This window comes from Mustela nivalis, assembly GCF_964662115.1.
Source record: "Mustela nivalis genome assembly, chromosome: 1".
In the NCBI taxonomy this organism is placed as follows: domain Eukaryota; kingdom Metazoa; phylum Chordata; class Mammalia; order Carnivora; family Mustelidae; genus Mustela; species Mustela nivalis.
Window position 1 is genome coordinate 183,440,539 of NC_139020.1, and position 19,202 is coordinate 183,459,740.

Consider the following 19,202-nt stretch of genomic DNA (forward strand, 5'->3'; position numbering starts at 1 on the left):
AAGAGGTGCTATTTTCCCTGATCTATTTTTCATGCTTCTTTGCAGGATTATTTTAACTTCACCCACATATCTTAAAGGGGCTAGAGGGAAATGTCTGTAGAAGGGAATCAAGAATAATCAGCATTGTTTCCTTCTCTTCAAAACGATATTTTAAGGATATTTGTATTTTGTTCATTTATTTCTTGGCCTTGACACTGCTCCATAATTATGCCTGATGACCTATAAAGGGAAATATGAGAATTTGTTTAACAGCTCAGTATCCGTTGATGTCATATGGAAGGCTAGCAGCATCCTTTTGTCTCCTACCTTTGTAAATAGAGATTGTAATTGAACTATATACTGTGTTCAGTTACCTGGTGCAGTTTTTTGCCCCCAAATGGAGAAAGATGGAAAAGTAATAAATACTTGATTATATCTGACATATGTATTCTCTGTTACAGAGCATATATTGTTCATTGCATTATACATTTAAATATACATTCAGGACCATCTGCCTCCAAGCTTAGGTATGCTGTGTTTTATGAGGGGATCTTCAAGGACAATGCCTCTGGGTAAGACAGTTGCAGACTGTGTCTTGCACAGTTCTTAGGGGCACCATTCACAGAGGTTACGATGTATATTTCCTGAGTGAGTGTAGTGACCCAGAACTGTTCAAAAATATTTTTCGCTTTATGGGGGTCTGACCTTAGGCCGTAACTCAAGGTGTCGCAACTGTACCAGACATTTGTCAATCCAGTTTGTAATATGGTGACTTTGACGAAAGCTTGTTTCTCCTGTTTTTCTTCTGCTTAACTAATTTCTTCAATATTTTAGAGTATCGCTATGGAGAAGTTATCTATTTGCAGCATATGAGATCTAACCCTCTCCTAGTAACCTTTCCTGACATCACCACACTTTAGTAATTACTTGATTAGACTCAATTCCAATAAAGGGGAAATTAATTAAAGTCTGTATTGCGTTAGCAAAGCTAATAGGATATTTAGGAAAATGCTTGTATTAGCCAAATGGTTTCTAGAGCCTGTATAGACCTCTTCTGAAGTTTTCTAAGTCATTAAGTCAGAAACCTAAAATTCTTCAAGATGACAATTAAGATAATTTCTGATGGTTTTGTTGTCCTAACAGTAACCACGCCTTCTGCAAGAGGCATTGAATAAAGAAGCGGAGACCTACTTTGTTATTCTAGCTTGTTGGTTCTTGGTAGTTCTCTTATTATAAATGTACTATCTGACTTCTATCACATGTGAAATGGTTAAGGTTAAATCATAACTAACTTCCCCCTTACAGCTCCCAAGAACTGGATTCAAAAAAAATTTCCATTTTCCAATTAGAATGGTTAGGCCAGGGGCTAACCTATAGTTGTAATAGCTAGGAGAAATTTACAATCTTTTGCATATGCATTTATTGAAATCAGCTCATTTCAATTACTTAGAAATACTTGATTCGTGTATAATAGTCCTTGCTGATAGGAAAACAGATTATGAAAAAAAAGTTAATATTTCTTTAAAAAAGTAGCTAACATTATAATGTCTTGATCTTTCACCAAATAAGGATAGCAAATCATAATATAACCCAAAACATAGTTGTGGGCACAGAAATAAGATTTTCAGAGTGATGTGCACGGGAATCGTTCTGCCATGTGGACTGGACGGTCCCCAGGAAATGTGTGTGCCCTTATTTCTTTTCTATTTATTAAGTAGGTTTCTGGCTATGAAGCAGGAATAAAGTAGGAGTTGTTGACTATAGGTTTTAATGCTCTTCCTGGTACTAGCTACTATAAATCTTGGTCTCTAAAGGCTACACCTCAGGTATTCTGACCCCACTGAATACTCCCTAGAAATTCTGGCATCGAAGAAAAACTTTGGGGCTCAATTTGTCAATTGCCGAAACCAGTCTGATCATTCCTTCCGCACACCCCCACACAAAAGCCAGGTGGCACCTTATTGTCTTCCTCAGCCTCCTGTACTTAACACCAAGAAAGTCAGTAGGATGCAGAGAGAAATGATCTTCAGATATACGTGTGATGGGCATCCTCAGTGTGTTGAGTAAATGCCTTCTCATTTACCATGCTACAACTCTGACAGCTGACAACCTGTCATACCCTAACTCATATAAATTCTTTCAGATAATTGACACTACCCAGTCTATGATATGTGTATCAAACTAGCTGTGTCAAAGCATTTTTGCTCTCTGAACCGCTTGAAGTAGCAATTCACGAGCCTCTTGGAGCATAGAGTGACAGTAATATAATGAGGTCTTGGCTCCTGGTTGGGAGAGTTATGATAAAGAAATGAGTTTCATATACAAATAGAGAAACACAGTGGAGGTATTAAAAATATTTACTGGGATATTTTTAATTAACATGCTATTGCTGCTCTCTTAACTGACTTCTGCTTTGGGTCTTTGGAAGGAGGCATGAAATGTCTAAATAATATGGGGCATGTCTGTAGGCAAAAGAGGAGGAGACTTGTGGCCAAAAGCCTCCTGGGGAGGTGGCCGCAATCCCTTCCTCTTGTCAGTGACTGAGGCAAGAGCTGAACAACGAGGAACCCATTCCAGATACTACCCCCCAGATACTTCCAGAACTGACTGTTGAGCATGAAGCAATAGGCCAGTCTTCTACACAGTGGCCTCAATTATGGACCTACATGAGTCCTTGAGAATGAACACTCTTTATGTGTGCTTCCTGAAGGTAGAGTTATATTGCTGACCAAAGCACACAGTTGCTTAACGCTAAATAAAAGCATTTGTATAAGGACCTTGTTTAGACAGCTTAGAAAATCTGTACCAAACCACCACAGCTAAAAAGTAGATGGTTCGTCCATTAACCCCCTCCAGGAGACATCAAAGGTTATTTAATTGTGTTCCGAGGCTTTATTTTCCTCCCAGCAGCCCCCCTATTATTGAACATGAGGTTGCTGATGCTTCTCTTCCATTAGTAGGCAATGATAAAACATTGCTTTGGAATGTCAAGAGATGATATTATTTTAGGAGCTAATGTTTCTCAGGGCTATGTGGCAGGCACTTTGCTAAGCTTTTTACACATATATGAGGGAGGTCTAATAGCTTGTCCAAGATCACAAAGCCAGGGACGCCTGGGTGGCTCAGTGGGTTAAGCAGCTGCCTTCGGCTCAGGTCATGATCCCAGCGTCCTGGGATCGAGTCCCACATCAGGCTCCTTGCTCCGTGGGGAGCCTGCTTCTCCCTCTGACTCTGCCTTCCACTCTGTCTGCCTGTGCTTGCTCTCGCTCGCTCTCTCTCTGACAAATAAATAAATAAAATCTTAAAAAAAAAAAAAAAAAAAAGATCACAAAGCCAGTGACTGTCAAAGCTGTCATTTCAACCCCAAAATCTGACTTCAGAGCCCGCATGCTCATCTGGTGTGCTCTGTGTGTTTTAAATCAAGTTTATTAGCTCTGTACACCGTCAGAGATGGCACCTACTGCTAAAAGTTGGGGGCATGTGATACACGCTCCAGAAATGTATGTCTGACATGAGTCACCTTCACAAGGCCCCAAGTATGCATATGTGTATTTAATATTTGGAAACTTCTTACTTATTATACATGAAAAAGTTATTTATGTTCTTTTATGGTTTATAAGTCATTTTCACACGTATCCCCCAAACCACCTGGAAATGTTGAGAGCTTAGCAACCTAGGCATTACCTTCCACATTTTGTAGACGGGAACACTGAGGAACAGGGCATGTCCCCCCACTAGACAGCAGGAGAACCAGGCTTCCTGATTCCCCATCCAGCCTGTGTTCCAGTCGTCCCTTTTCCACTGTTTGGATCCACTGGCAACCTTTTGTCAGAGAGTGATAGCAGCGCTCCTCCATGTTTGGTAGATCAAATGAAAGATTTTTCTTAAAATCAGAGCACATGTCAAAGTCAAAGCCATGAGTAGGACGATGAATTCGTAAGTCTGCACTTTGTCGCTGGTTCTCCCATTGTTGGACTTCTCATTTTCTTTGAGAGAATGAGGTTGTTTAAGGCTCTGTTGAACTGGAAAGAAGACACAGAAAGCCAAACATGTCAAACTGTTTACATTAAATATCTATAGCTTTATTTTGGTTAATCAGTTAGATAGGAGAATCCTTGGGCAGTGTATACACATAGCAAATCATTACAATGTATCCTTTAAATATCGTACAGTTCTGTCAGTTGTACCTCAGTGAAGCTAAAAAAAAAAAAAAAACCTTTCAATAAAAAAATCTATATTTAAGGGGCATCTGGGTGGCTCAGTGGGTTAAACCTCTGCCTTCGGTTCATGGTTCAGGTCATGATCTCACAGTCCTGGGATCGAACCCTGCATCAGGCTCTCTACTCAGAAGGGAGCCTGTTTCCCTCTCTCCGTGCCTGCCTCTCTACCTACTTGTGATCTCTCTCATTGTCAAATAAATAAATAAAATCTTTTAAAATATATTTACGTCAATCATACCTCAAGCATGTTTTAAGACATGAAAAATATATAAAATAAAAAAAAATTTGGATAATTTTCATTTTTCCTTAGGAAATTACAGTTACTTAGATATTTTACCATTATGCTAATATTCCTTTCCCATAGTTGAGGTTTTGGAACACTAGCAGGGGTTTCTTTCTTTCTTTCTTTCTTTTTAACATAAATTATATATACTTATTGTTAAGCTGAACCATCTCCTATTTAGGTCCCACCTATTGCCACAACTCTTTCCCTCTTACATCCAGTTTCTATTAAAATGGGTTAATTGGGGCCTCTGGGTGGCTCAGTCGGCTAAGCCTCTGCCTTCGGCTCAGGTCTTGATTTCTGGGATCGAGCCCCACATCGGGCTCCCTGTGCAGTGGAGAGCCTACTTATCTCTCTTTCTTCCTCTGCTGCTCCCCCTACTTTTGTTCTCTCTCTGTGTCAAATTAATAAATAAAATCTTTCTTAAAAATAAAATGGGTTAATTAAAATTCTTAGGTAAAATTATTGAATGTCATTCATTGTCCTGGTACTTCTCTAGCTCTTAAAGATTGGGTGAAAAGATGATCACTGGCTCTGGTACATTTGCATTTCCGGAAGCAGGTCCCAGTCCCGAGCACCCAAGATGCCCACACCGAGTGCCAGGCACATTGACAAGCATTTTGTGTGTCCTCAGTCCTTTAGTTCTCATGGCTTTATGCGTCATTTCCATTTTACAGATGAGGAAACAGATGCTCAGAAAGGTAATTTGTTCCGAGGTCACACAGCTAAAACAGGCAGATCTCTGATTTGGTCTGTTGTCTGATGTCACATCTGTTTTTTTCCTGCCAGTTTCCTGAGGGCCAGATCTGACCTGGAGACAAAGGTTAGGATTAGGATTAAGATTATTAGGATTAATAATGTTGATGAAGAAACTGATGATGGGGACAGCTAACAAATCCTGTTAACTGTGTACGAGATGTTGTCCTGAGTGCTTTACTCATGCAGTCTCCCCCCAATCCTGTGGGCTTGCTGTGGTTATCCCCATTTTATAGATGAGGAAACCAAGGCATATAGAGGTTAATTAAGTGTGTTGCCCACATTAATAACAGGTGAGGCCAGGATTCAAAGTCAGATAGTCTGGCTCTTAAGTTAATGCTTATAACTAATTTCTCTCTCTCTCTCTCTCTCTCCCCCTCTCTCTTTTTTATTTTATTTTATTTTTTTGGACATGCCATATTGCCTTTTGTTTGTTTGTTTTTAAGGAATTGTGATAGAAATATTAGGAGTTTTTGCATAAAAATAGACATTCCTACTTTCTCCTGAACAATTAGAGATCTGGGGAGCTGGGTGGCTCAGTCAATTAAGCAGCTGCCTTCAGCTCAGGTCATGATCCCAGGGTCCTGGGTTTGAGTCCTGCATCAGGCTCCCTGCCCAGTGGCGAGCCTGCTTCCCCTCTCCCTCTGCCTGATGTTCCCTTTGCTTGTGTTCTCTCTCTCTCTCTCTCTCTCTCTCTCTCTCTCTGTCAAATAAATAAATAAAAATCTTAAAAAAGAAAAAGAAAAAAATCAGAGATCCAGAAACACTGAATCCACTTTTCCTCAGGATGCTGATTACCTGGCACTGAGTTCCCTGCTCTGCTCAGACAGGTTGCACTCTCTCTAGTGCTTCCTCCAGACCTACCATTTGTGCCTCTGTCCTGGCACTGTAGATGCAGGCATTTGCTCCGTACTCTGGCAGGAGGACAAAATCCCTCCTAGAAGCTGAAGGTTCTAGTGATTCTTTTGAGAATTCGTTACCTCCATCCTCCAAGTATATTCTTATACCTGGGTGCTTTCAACATGCACGTTTTGGAACCTTCTCCCAAACCTGTTCTCTGTCGTAGGGAGTCTGAATCTGCATGTTAGCATCTCTCCAGGTGATCGTTACAGCCACTGACTGGTGAGGAGTGTACATTCTAAAAACATCAGAAATGAATATACGTTGGCTCCTAGAGAACTACAGGCGACTCTTCTGGATCTTGCCAAGTTTGGAATTTATTTTTTTTTAATTGATCAGAAATTTCAAAATATTTCTTCCATGTTGGCCTAATTTCCTTTTTCTGCTTCAGAATTCTAATTGCTTTCTTAATCTGCAGTCATGGCTATAAATTGTTTTAAGCAAGCAAACACATTGGTTTAAGCAAGAATTTAGGGGATCAAGCAGTTGAAGAGGCCAGGAGTATATGGAATCGGTGGCTCAATTAGGGCCATTTGGTGACTTTCTCTATCTTTCCTTTCTGCCTTTCCTCTAAGTAGGCTTAATTCTAAGTCAGGTCTTGCCAAGCTGTGTCCAGATAGCCACCAGCACCTACAGCGTGAGAATCACCTTAAGAATAATCCCAGCAAACACTTCTACGCCTGGCATTCACAGGTTTGCTTTGGATCATGTGCCCAATACTGTCACAAAGGCAAGAGTGATAATGTGACTTAGAACCAGCACATGACCTAGGAGTTGGTTTAAGTCAGTCCACACCTAGACCACCATGACCTTGAATGGACAGATTTCCAAAGGGAGGTCTGAGAAGGGTTTTTAAGAAGAGATGGGAGAGATGCAGGGCAGCCTCTTCGATGGTGTGTATCTTTGGTGGAGATGCTTGTTTAAGAAGCTCGACATGTTCTCCATCCAAATGCTGAATTACCTTCATTCTCATGTGCATCATTGGGCGCTACTCATCAGAGAAAGATTGGAAAGCAGCCTTTTATTATTCCTCGGTCTGCTTTCAGGATTCAGAAATGTCTACTGGAGAATTACTGTGGGAGATAGAAAATAACTACAACCCCTGATTATTATGTTTTAAAGCCCCATGGAGAATGATGTTTAATATTCTTGGCCTCTATAAAAATTCAGCCAGAATGTCAACAGTGCCGTTTGTGGATACTTGGATGACATCGCCTCGTGATGTTTCCAGTTAATAAGAAGGCAAGGAGATTCATGTACTTAGAGTCTTCTTTTAAGACCCAAGTCAGATTAGTCCACCCACATGATCCTGTTCTGGGGGGAACTGTCGTGGTTTTCACAGGAACATTCCCGTCACTTTTCCAAAAGAGGCTCAAATCTGACTCACTGGGATATCTGTGTCTATAGTCTAAAGTTTTATATACTTTCCAGTTTGATGTGTCAGTCTTTGATCTTTGCCACTGTCTACCAGGAATATTTTAAATGATCGATACAAAAATGGTTAAGATGCCATCGACGCTGTGTTTTCAGCATGGACTTTGTTCTTGCCCTCCAACGCCCGCTGGGTCATGAAACCACATGGAACCTCAGAGCAGGAGTATGGCTCCGTCTGTGTTTCAATGGCCTTATTAGTATAAGAGGCTCAAGGTTTTGAGTCATGAATTTGTTTCTTCTTTGGCATGTCTAAGATTTTGAGCAATGCATTATTTGAGCATGTCTTTCTCTTCAGGTATAATAATTGTGCTATGTCATTTTGATATTTTCTCTGGAAAGAACTTCCAACTACATAAAATGGAGTAGAGTTGATGGCCAGCAATTAGGAAAGAGTGAGGGCTTCTAAGGATATAGATGTGGACAGTAGTGAACTCCCCGGTTTGGGATATGATTGATGAATTTTTTTTTTTCTTCTCTCCATCTCCCTGTGATTTCACAGCCGATTCTGGTGACCAAGAAGAGCACACTCTCCAAGAAACAGCACTACCGCCTGTGAATAGTGGTATCGTTGCTGCTCCCATCACGGACGCTTCTCAGAAGTTCCCTCAATACCTACCTCTTTGTGCAGAGGATAATTTAGGTCCTCTACCTGAGAACTGGGAGATGGCCTACACCGAAAATGGAGAAGTCTATTTTATAGAGTAAAGTATACCGTTCCTCCTCCCTGAAGTTCTCTTCCTTTCTCTCATTCCCCTTCCTTCCCATCTCTAGTGGCTGTGCTGGTCAATGACATCTAAAAAGACTGGTCACAGGCTCACGGTAGGCTTTTACACAATTTAGCCAGCTTTGTCGAGAAAAACAATTAGCAGAGCATCCTAATCCTTGAGTCTGAGGACCTTGAAGCAGCATAAGGTTCATAATTTCCCTAAAGAGTGGGATGCCACATTTGGTGTATATATATATATAATGGCATAGCATATAAAACCTTAAAAGAAAAAAAAAAAAGGAATATATTGAGCCATTAAGAAGGGGTAAATCCTCTGCTTATTTTTTCTTGTTTGGGTTCTAGGGTTGTCTTGTTTCGTTTTTTTTTTGTTTTCCTTTTGGTTATGTTTTAGGAGTTCTTCATACATTCTGGATACAATTCCTGTATCATCTTGGTGGTTTGTGAACATTCTCCCCATGCCTAAGTTTTCTTTTCATTGTCTTGACTGTGTCTTTTGAAGAGCCCAAAGTTCTTAATTTTGAGGAAGTCTGATTTATCAGTGTTTTTCCTCTGTGGGCTTTGTTTTTTTAGTGTGCTGGCTGAGAAACTTTTGCTTAAATCAAAGTGATACAGCTGTCATTTTCTGCTCTCTTTGTTTTAGAATTTTATAGTTTACTTTTTACTTTTAGGTCTCTGATCCATTTTAAGTTGGTTTTGTTCTTAAACATGGGACAAGTACATGGATTAAAATTTGAGAATATGGACACCCCCACCCTTATCTACAGTCTCTCTTTCCATGGTTTTAGTTACTTATGGTCATTGTGTTTTGGAAACAGATGATCCTCCTGACATACTGTAAGATCAGTAGTAGCCTAATGCTACATCACAATGCTTATGTCATTCACAATGCTTCATCTCACCACGTAGACATTTTGTCATCTCACGTCATTTCAAGAAGGGTGAGTAGATATATTTTGAGAGAGAGAGGCCACATTCATATAATTTTTAATCATTTATTATAATTGTTCTCTTTTACTATTATTGTTAATCTCTTATTGTACCTAATTTATAAATTAAACTTCATCATAGGTATGTATAAGTAGGAAAAGATATGGTATTTGTAGGATTCGGTACTATCTACAGTTTTGGGCATCTCCTGGAGGTCTTGAAACTTAGCCCCTGTGGATAAGCGGGGGGATTGCTGTATATGGATATGAAAAGTCTCTCAAAATTATAAAACTTATACATACTCATGTGTGTATATGTATATACACACACATATATACATATATAATACATATTATTAAAGTTAAACATTTAAAAAGAACCTTTACTAAAAATGGAAAAATAGTCGTAACCGTTCTAAAAAATCTAAGATAATATAATTTTTTAACGAGTAATAGTTAATTTTTAAAATGTTGCACTTTGGCTCTATTATCAGGATCCTCTCAAGATTTACCTCAGTTTTATGTACTACTACAAAAGAAAAAGAAATGGCCAATTAAACTATAGATAAAAATATAAGTAAATCTATTATATGCAACTAGATAGAAGTTGAAGGTCTGCTGTTCAGTGAATAAAAACAAGGCGAAACTGACAAAGAAAAAAAATTAGAGAAGACACAAATTACCAGCATTAGGAATTAAACAGGGAATTCCTGCAGACCCTGAAGACATTAAAAGGTAATCAGAGAGTATTGCCGACAAATCTACACACATAAATTTGACAACTTAGATAAAATGGACCAATTTCGTGAGAAGTACGAACGACCACAACTCATCCAATATGGAATAGATAACTTAACTAAGCTCTATAACTATTAAGGAAAATGAATTTGTCATTTAAAAGCTCATGAAAAAGAGATCTCCAGGACCAGATGTTTTCACTGGAGAAAGGCTCAAAGAATTACCTTTCTAAGCAGTCTCCTTCTGAAAATAGAAGTAGAGGAACACTTAGCAAATTATGTTTATGAAGCTGTTGTTACCTTGTTACCAAAAGCAAACAAGGACTAGGATAGTCCAGTCTATTCTAAAATAAACTGCAGACTTGGAGCACCTGGCTGGCTCAAAAAGTTGAGCGTCTGACTGTTGGTTTTGGCTCAGGTCATGATCTCAGGGTCCTAGGATTGAGCCGTGCATTGGACTTCATGCTCCCCTCAGAGCCTGCTGGACAGCTAGAGATTCTTTCCCTCTGCCTTCCCCTGCTGGCATGCACGCTCTCTTCCTCTCTCTCTCTCTCTCTCTCTCTCTTAAAATAAATAAATAAATAAAAATCTTAGGGGGGAAAAAAAAGAAGTATACACCATAACCAAGTGGGAATTATCCTAGGGATGCAAGATTGGTTTAGTATGTGAAAAATTCCTAAATATAATCTAACATGTTAAGATACTAAAGAAAAAAAAACACATGATCATAATCATCAATGCAGTATTTGACACAATTCAGCATTCATTGAGGGTAAAAATTCTCAGAAAAATAAGAAGAGAGGGGAATTTTCTTGACTTGATGATATCTACCAAAAATGTACAGCAAACATTATACTTAGTGATAAAAGACCAAAAAACCCAAAGCAAAACTTTCCCCTGAAAGATTAGGGACAAGTTAAAGATATTAGCTCTCACCAGTCTTTTTTTTTCTTTTCTTTTAAGATTTTATTTATTGATTAGAGAGTGTGTGTGGGCCTCCCCAGAGGGAGAGAGACAAGCAGGCTCATTTCTAGAAATGAGCTTGGAACCCGGCACAGGGCTTGATCTCACAACCCTAAGATCATGACCTGCGCTGAAACTAGAGTCGGTCACTTAATGAACTGAGCCCACTAGGCACCTCAGTTCCCACCACTCTTATTAACAGGATTCTGAAATTTCTAGCCAGGATAATAAATCAAGAAAGAGAATAAAAGACCTACAGATTGAAAAAGAAAGAATAAAACTATCCCTCAATGCAGATTACATGAGTGTATACAAGAAATGTACAAAATCACATAAAATCTAAAAAAAAATTTCTAGAATTAGTGAGTTCAGCAAGATCACAAGGTAAAGATAAGCGTATATGTATATCTCTATGAACATGCGTACAGCAAAATTCCAAATACAATATAATTCATATTTACTTCCAGAAAAATACCACTTACATGTAAATTAATGTATACAAGATATTAAATGCTATAAACTACAAAATATTGATGAAAGAAATCAAAGAAAGTCTAAACAAATGGAGAGATGTCTCCTATTCATACACTGAAAGATGTAGATTGAAAGACACAATCATATAGTAAAATATTCCAAAATGGATATACAGGTTTAATGCAAATCCTGTCAAAATCTCAGTGAGGTTTTTTGTTAATATAGACAAGTTCATTTTAAAATTTATATAGGGGTTCCTGGGTGGCTCAGTGGGTTAAGCCGCTGCCTTCGGCTCAGGTCATGATCTCAGGGTCCTGGGATCGGGTCCCGCATCGGGTTCTCTGCTCAGCAGGGAGCCTGCTTCCCTCTCTCTCTCTCTCTGACTGCCTGCCTCTCCATCTACTTGTGATTTCTCTCTGTCAAATGAATAAATAAAAATCTTTAAAAAAAAAATTTATATAGAAAGGCGATGGAACTAGAATAGCCAGAAAAGTTTGGTTTTTTTGTTCTTGGGTTTTTTGTTTGTTTTTGTTTTTTAACTCACAACTCTGAGATCAAGACCTGAGCTGAGATCAAGAGTCAGACACTTAACCAACTGGGCCACCTAGCTGCCCCAGAACAGTTTTGAAAGAGAAGAATAAATTTAATCAGTCTACCAGGTAACAAGACTTATTATAGAGCTACAGTAACATAGGCTGTATTGTATTGGTGCATATCACTGAAACCCAGAAACAGATGCACAAATATATCCAAGTGATTTTCAACAAAGATGCCAAAGCAGTTCAATGCAGGGAAGATAGCCTTTTCATGAACATGGCATTAGATTAAGTGTTTAGCCAGAAGTAAATAAATTAACCTCCATCTCCACCTCACACCTTAGTAAAAATATTAACTGACAGTAGACCATCACAGACTTAAGTGTAAAGCACAAGGCAATTAAACTTTTTGGGGAAAAAAATTGGAGGGGTGCTCTAGGACTAGATGAGGAGTTCTTAGACTTGACATCAAAAACATGAACCCTAAAAAAAGAATCTTTGATAAATACAATGTCATCAAAATGAAAAACATTTGCTTCAGAAAAGACCCTAACAAGAGGATGAAAAGGCAAACTATGGACAGATAGAATGTATTTGCAAACCCCATATCTGAAAATGGATTGATACCAAGAGTATATAAAGAGCTCTCAAAACTCAACAGTAGCATTAAAAAAATTCAATTAAAAAGTGAGCCACAGACATTTCACTAAAGAGGATATACAGATGGCAAATAAGCACATGAAAAAAAAATGTTGATCGTCATTAGCCATTAGGGAAATGCAAATTAAAATCACAAAGATACCATTACATGCCTATTAGGATGGCTCAAATAAAAATATAGTTAATAACAGTAAATGATGGCAGAGATACAGAGAAACTAGATTGCTCATACAAGGCTGGTGGTAATGTAAAATTGTATGACATTCTAGAAAACAGTTGGGGAGTTTCCTATAAAACTAAACATGCAACTACCATATGACCCAGCAATTGCACATTTGGCCAGAGAGGTGAACACTTAACATTCACACAAAAACCTGGACTTGAATGTTTATAGTAGATTAATTCCAAAGAGCCAAAAATTGAAAACAACCAACATGTCCTTCAGTGGTTAAACTCTGGTACATTCATGCCATGAAATGCAACTCAGCAATGAAAAGAATTAAGTATCAAGACATGTGACTACCTTGATGAGGATTATGCTGGACGAAAAAATAGCAGTCCCCAAAGATTACATATGTATGATTCCATAGAATATTTTTACAATGACAAAACCATGGAAATGGAGAGATCAGTGGTTGCTAAGGATTGAAAAGGCGTTTGAGGGGGCAGGGACTCGAAGAAAACCAGGTGTGGCTATAAAAGGGTAACATAAGGAGGAATCCTTGTTATGACTGAAATTTTTCTATCTTGGCTGTATGGAGAGCAATATCCCAGTTGTGACATTGTACTTCAGTTTTGTAAGATGTTACCATTGGGGGACTCTAGGTATAGGGCATGTGGGATGGCTCGCTATTCTTTCTTATAAGTACACTTGAATCAACAATTATCTCAAAATACAAAAGTGTTTTTTAAAAAATCATAAATGGGGCGCCTGGGTGGCTCAGTGGGTTAAAGCCTCTGCCTCCAGCTTGTCATGATCCTAGGGTCCTGGGATCGAGCCCCGCGGCAGGCTCTCTGCTCAGCAGGGAGCCTGCTTCCCTTCCTCTCTCTCTGCCTACCTCTGCCTGCCTATGATCTCTGCCTGTCAAATAGATAAGATCTTTAAAAAAAAATCTTAAAAAATCATAAATAATCTTCCTGCCCAGCAACGGCCATTTTTACTCTCTTGCTCATGTAGGAATAGCACAGACCGTGGGTTCTAGTGTTGGACTCCCTGGGTTTTTTGCCAGTGTTGCTAGGTATCAACAACATAGCCTTCTACAAATTTTCTCGCCTCTGTCCTCATCTTTCTCATCTGTAAAATGTATTAATACTTCCCTCATAAATTCATCGTAAGGATTAGTAAATTATACGTGAAAAAGAACAGATTTTGGTAATTCTAAGTGGACACAGAAGTAGTAATTTGATGACAGTTGTTACTATTTTACCTTTCTTTTTTTTTTTCCTTTACATACAGTTGAGGTGATTTGTATATATATTTGCACATTCTGTTTTTCACTTAAGCCTTAACGTTTTTCAACAATTCATAAGACTTGAAACTCAAAATAACTGTGACCATGTTTTTCAGCATTTATAATCTAAATGGCAGACTTCCAAAAATGATTACAATTACTACCTCAGTTTCAAAAAAAAAATTTTTTTTTTCATTTCTGATTTGCAGCTTGAACTTAGTGACGTTATAGTTTGTTGCCCCCTTGATTGAGCTTGCATAAGTGGCCTGGGAGCTCAGGCAGAACTTTGTCCCCACAGTCTCGAGCTGCTACAGGTAGTTCCTCCAGACATTCTTGTCTTGCTGCATGGCTTCAGGGCGCTAATCAGAAAGAGTCCGGTGCCCTCTCAGACCTTTAAGGTCTAACTCAGTGTCTGTTGAAACACTTCACCTGGAGTCGGGCTGGGCCCTAGAAGGCAGACATGTTTAGTTTCTTCAAGCTTTGTGGGGGTTTTTTGGCCTACATTCTGTTTAGGATAGGTAATTCCAGGTTGCCATCACTTTGCATGCAACGTAATTCAGGATGTGATTAATGATAGGTATTAGGCTCTGGGAGCCAGTTGTGTGAACCGAGGTAGTTTCAGCGTCAGGAGAAATCTTATGTAATCTAATGAGTGAAATAGCAGCCTTCTTTGTGAATTCCAGCATTCAAGGTTTAAGTCAGAGGCAAATTTAAAGCAAACTGGTTTGCTCTTCTGTGAAAGTGAAGACTGAAAGAAGCCTAGACATGGAGACAAGGAGTATCCTTTGGAACTCATTTTTCACAAACCAAACTGGCATCATGTGTTAAGCATTCCATAATGGAATACCTTCGATAAGTAAAAAGTCTACCTAAGGCCCTTCCCACGCCTTTTCAGATTCCAACCTTGGTCTCTCTTCTGGTTTGGCTTTGCTCTTGACAAAGTAGCTTTGCCGCTGAGCTTTGTGTCTTTTTTCTTTTCCTTTTCAAATGTATTTCTCGTTATTGTGTCTTGATTTCAGCCATAACACAAAGACAACATCCTGGTTAGACCCTCGGTGCCTCAACAAGCAGCAGAAGCCTCTGGAAGAGTGTGAAGATGATGGTAAGGGCTGGGAAGGTCTTGGTTCCAGTGAGCCTGGAACTTATTCACATGGGCAAGGTTTAAGTTCTGTAGCAAGGTCAACCGGGCTTTAAAGAGTGAGTTTTTAAAAGGTCACCCAATTTCAAATAAGTAACCCATAGTTTCCAAGAGCAGCAGTAGAATCAGAATTGTTTTAAAAGAACAGTGTGTTTACACATAAAGGCAGATGAGTGCTAGTATCTGTTAGAAACAGAACTTTAAGGCCGTCAGATTGTTTCAATGAAGATACAACCTCTGCCTTCAGGACCTTGGAGAAAACTCAAGAAAATCTCTTGAAATAGAAACCAGAGATGCTCTAGTTCCTTACCCATTGGGTCCTAATCCTTTATGGCAGAAGTCTTAAAGGAAAAAATCAAGAACTTTTCTTGAATTCTGCATGTTTCATTATTTGACATAGGGAAACTTCTTCTTTGGGAATTTCTGTGTAACTTGGGATATACCCTTGTTATCTGAAAAGTACATTCTAAGAAAGAGCCTGAGGTGTTTCCCTTAGCATGACTTTGTCTATTAATCTCAAAAAAACCAACCAACCAAACAAACAAACAAAAAAACCCCTAACAACTGACTTGTTTATTGACTAAAGTTTATTTCAAGGTTTTGGGATTTCTAATTACTCTTCCAAACTGAAAAAAAAAAAAAAAAAATTAGAGCAAATGTGTGCCTTTACAGTACACTGGAGTCTATCTCAAGTTCTACCAGAGCTTCTTTTTTGACATGGATGAATTAAAAGGGAAATGGTTTGTTTTGCTATTCATTATTCATCTCTGGCATTTGAATTGGTGGTATAATTATGGAGTACGTATTTTACTTTAAGATAATGAAGCTTTATTAATTTATCCTTTGGCACAGAATTGTTGTATATATAAACTTGAGGTTTGTCTGAAAATGTAAGCCAGTAAAGCACAATACTGCCAAAACCTTGTACTCCCAGATCCTTCTGCTCTACATGGATTGCAGACACCATGAAATGAGCATAAAATTGCGTGTTCATATTATCTGAGTGACTCCAAATGGAACTACAAATCCTTCTGACTAAGGAGGCATGCCTGAGATGCTCATTTCATTTTGGTTGCTTAGTCCCATTCCTGAAGAAGAAATGGAACATGTGCGGTCAGCTTCATTATTTGCATGCTTCAGGGATAAGGAACTGTCTGATTATTCAAATATTAGATTTCATATATAATATAAAAGTGACCAATTTTCAAAGATCAGAATATAAAATACATTCAACCTTAAAATTTCAGAGAATGAAATTTAATCTTTATTTAAGGCTTGATGATTGCAAACGCATTTTCGACTTCTTATTACCATAAGAGAGCTTCACTGTCGGTCTCCATTATAATTACACTAGGAACATACAAAAATGCCTGTTAATATATTTTATAGATGATAGACGACTCCAGCAGCTTTTACCAAGAGAAACTTAATGAAGTGTTGAGTAGAATTGCTAAATTATTTTGTGACCAAATCTAGTACAGTTGACCCTTGAACAACACAGATTTGAACAGTACTGGTCCACTTTTATGTAGATTTTTTTCCATAAATATATTGGAAAAATTTTTGGAGACTTCTGATAATTTGAAAAACCTGCAAATGAATCTTACAGCTTTAAAGTACCAAAACCATTAAGAAAAGATTAAGCATTATTGAAAGTATATAGTATATAGTACTTATAATGTACAAAAGAAGTGTTACTCCACTATATTATTGCTAAGGTTTTCAACAGTAGATTATTTGTACTTAAGTTTTGGTGAAGTCAAGTTACACACAGATTTTTGACTGCAGACATTCAATACCCTCAACCCCTGTGTTTTTTTTTTCTTTCTTTTTTTTAAACCCCTGTGTTGGGGCACCTGGGTGGCTCAGTGTGTTAAAGCCTCTGCCTTCAGCTCAGGTCATGATTTGGGGTCCTGGGATCGAGCCCTGCATCTAGCTCTCTGCTCAGCAGGGAGCCTGCTCCCCCCCGCCCCGCCCCGCTTCTCTGCTTACTTTTGAACTCTGTCTGTCAAATAAATAATATAAATAAATAAAATCTTTAAAAAAACAAAACAAAACAAAAAACCTGTGTTCTTTAAAGGTCAACTCATATTTAATCCTTAAAATTCTTAACATTGGTGTAAATGATATTATCTCTGGAACAAGTATGTATTCATACCAAATACCATTAGTTGATGAATTATCCCTTCAACACTAGGATTCACATAACCTTTTTCTAGAAGAAATGACATACATGTCTGTGTGCCTGTATACACAAACAGTATAAATATATAATCAGATGTTACCACTCTTCATTTATCAGTCCCCACACCTGCATTTTCTGTTACCTGTTAACACAAATCTGCCTTGTGTTGTTGTTTATGTTGTAACACAAAGAAGAATAACACTTTTGGTCACAGTATTCCTCCTCTACTTCTTTGTTTTGTGGAAGTCATACACACATGGAATGTAACAATAGAGCATCATACTTACTGTAAAAATTTTATATATTGTCTCCTAACTCAAAAAAGTGATGAGCCGGTTTGGGATTTTGATCTTTGATCTTTTGGGATTTGGATCCTTTTGTTGTTTCTGTGTATCTAGTTGAATTAGAGGCCTTTCACCTTGCCTTTGAGCTCCAGGCCAATATTTGTATATGCCTGATCGATAATGCTTTTTGTCTGAAAGATTTGAGACTTCAGACTCAGTCTGCTTAAAACCCAACTAATGATGTCTCCACTCAAAACCTGGTCCTCTGTAAGTGTTCCCTCTCTCAGTCGAGGGTAAAATTCATGCGTACCTAAGAGTCCCCCTTGACTTACCTTCTCTTGACTTTTCATTTCAACCCATCTACCCTCTGAATTTACTTTGCTTCCCAGATATCTCTGCAACCCATTCACTGTTTTCGTCACCACCTGTAGCATCCTCATGCAGGCCACACCACTCATCTCTCACCCAGATTCTTTCCCATTCTCCTTATGCTGTACCCAGAGAAATTTTTTAAAATGACTGTGTGATTGTGTTATCACGGACCACCCCCTCATCCCCTATTCACTGGTTCTCTGTACCGTAAATACCCAGCCCTCCCCATCGCAGGTCCCCAAGCCCTAAGTGGTTTGACCTCTGGCTTTTTTCACTCTTGTTCCTCTACACTCTGCCCTTCATCCCTACTAGTTCTCTCTTAGAATATTCTTATATTTCACCAATGGTTATTGGTTGCCTTCTATATAGCAACTGTGTCCTGAGAACTTCAGATGTACCAATGAACGCAACAGTCAGAATGCCCTGTTGTCAGAAAGCTCAAGTTTCAGTCATCCATCACTTGAAGTCTTTTTGTTAAATTGTTCATATCCTTTAGGTTATAGCTCAGGGACTTTTTCTGTGACCTTTCCCCAGATATGATTAAGTCACTCTGTGATGTGTGTTACTTTAGAGAACAAATCACAGTTTTAACTTTACTTTGATTTATGGGAGTCTGGGATTTGTCTCCTCCTTGGAATGGATATTTGAACTGTCACTTTTCATAGTGACTGGCCCATAGTAGGTCTCAATCATTAAATGCTTATTGGAGAAATAAATGAATGCACCCCCAAAGACATTTTTAGATAATATTTAAGTGGACATTTTCTCGAATGATTTTATGTAAATAAGATTCCATTTTTCAGAGACAATGCCAGCACCAAAACTTACTGTTGGCAACTGAATCACTTTCACATCAAGACTTTACAAGGCGGATAGCGCCGTGTTGATTACTTAAGTCAGTAATGGAGACATCCATCCATCCATCCATCCATCCATTTTGAAATATTTAGTTAGTTACCATGTACCAAAACCTCCTGGGCACTGAGCATTTTGCAATGGTGAGAACTCCATGTTAGTGGAGCATACATTAGAGGGAATGGCCACTTGCTCTGTAGCTGGGGGGACTTTATACATGAAGATGATCTGTTGTGTGCCCTTCTGCGTTCTCAGTTATCACAGCAGGAGGAGGTCAAGCATGGAAAGGATCTTGACTGGTTTTGCCCCCTGACTTATTGAG

The 19,202-nt window shown here is 38.6% G+C and overlaps 1 protein-coding gene across 25 annotated transcripts in view; it reads left to right on the plus strand.

The window, feature by feature from the left end:
- Positions 1 to 19,202, plus strand: part of MAGI1 (membrane associated guanylate kinase, WW and PDZ domain containing 1) — a 627,461-nt gene that overhangs the window by 512,326 nt on the left and 95,933 nt on the right. For all 25 annotated transcript variants that reach the window (XM_082726709.1, XM_082726685.1, XM_082726703.1 and 22 more), the window contains 2 exons: positions 8,072 to 8,273; positions 15,066 to 15,148. In XM_082726709.1, the coding sequence (XP_082582835.1) occupies positions 8,072 to 8,273; positions 15,066 to 15,148 (285 nt within the window). The remainder of the gene's footprint in view (positions 1 to 8,071; positions 8,274 to 15,065; positions 15,149 to 19,202) is intronic.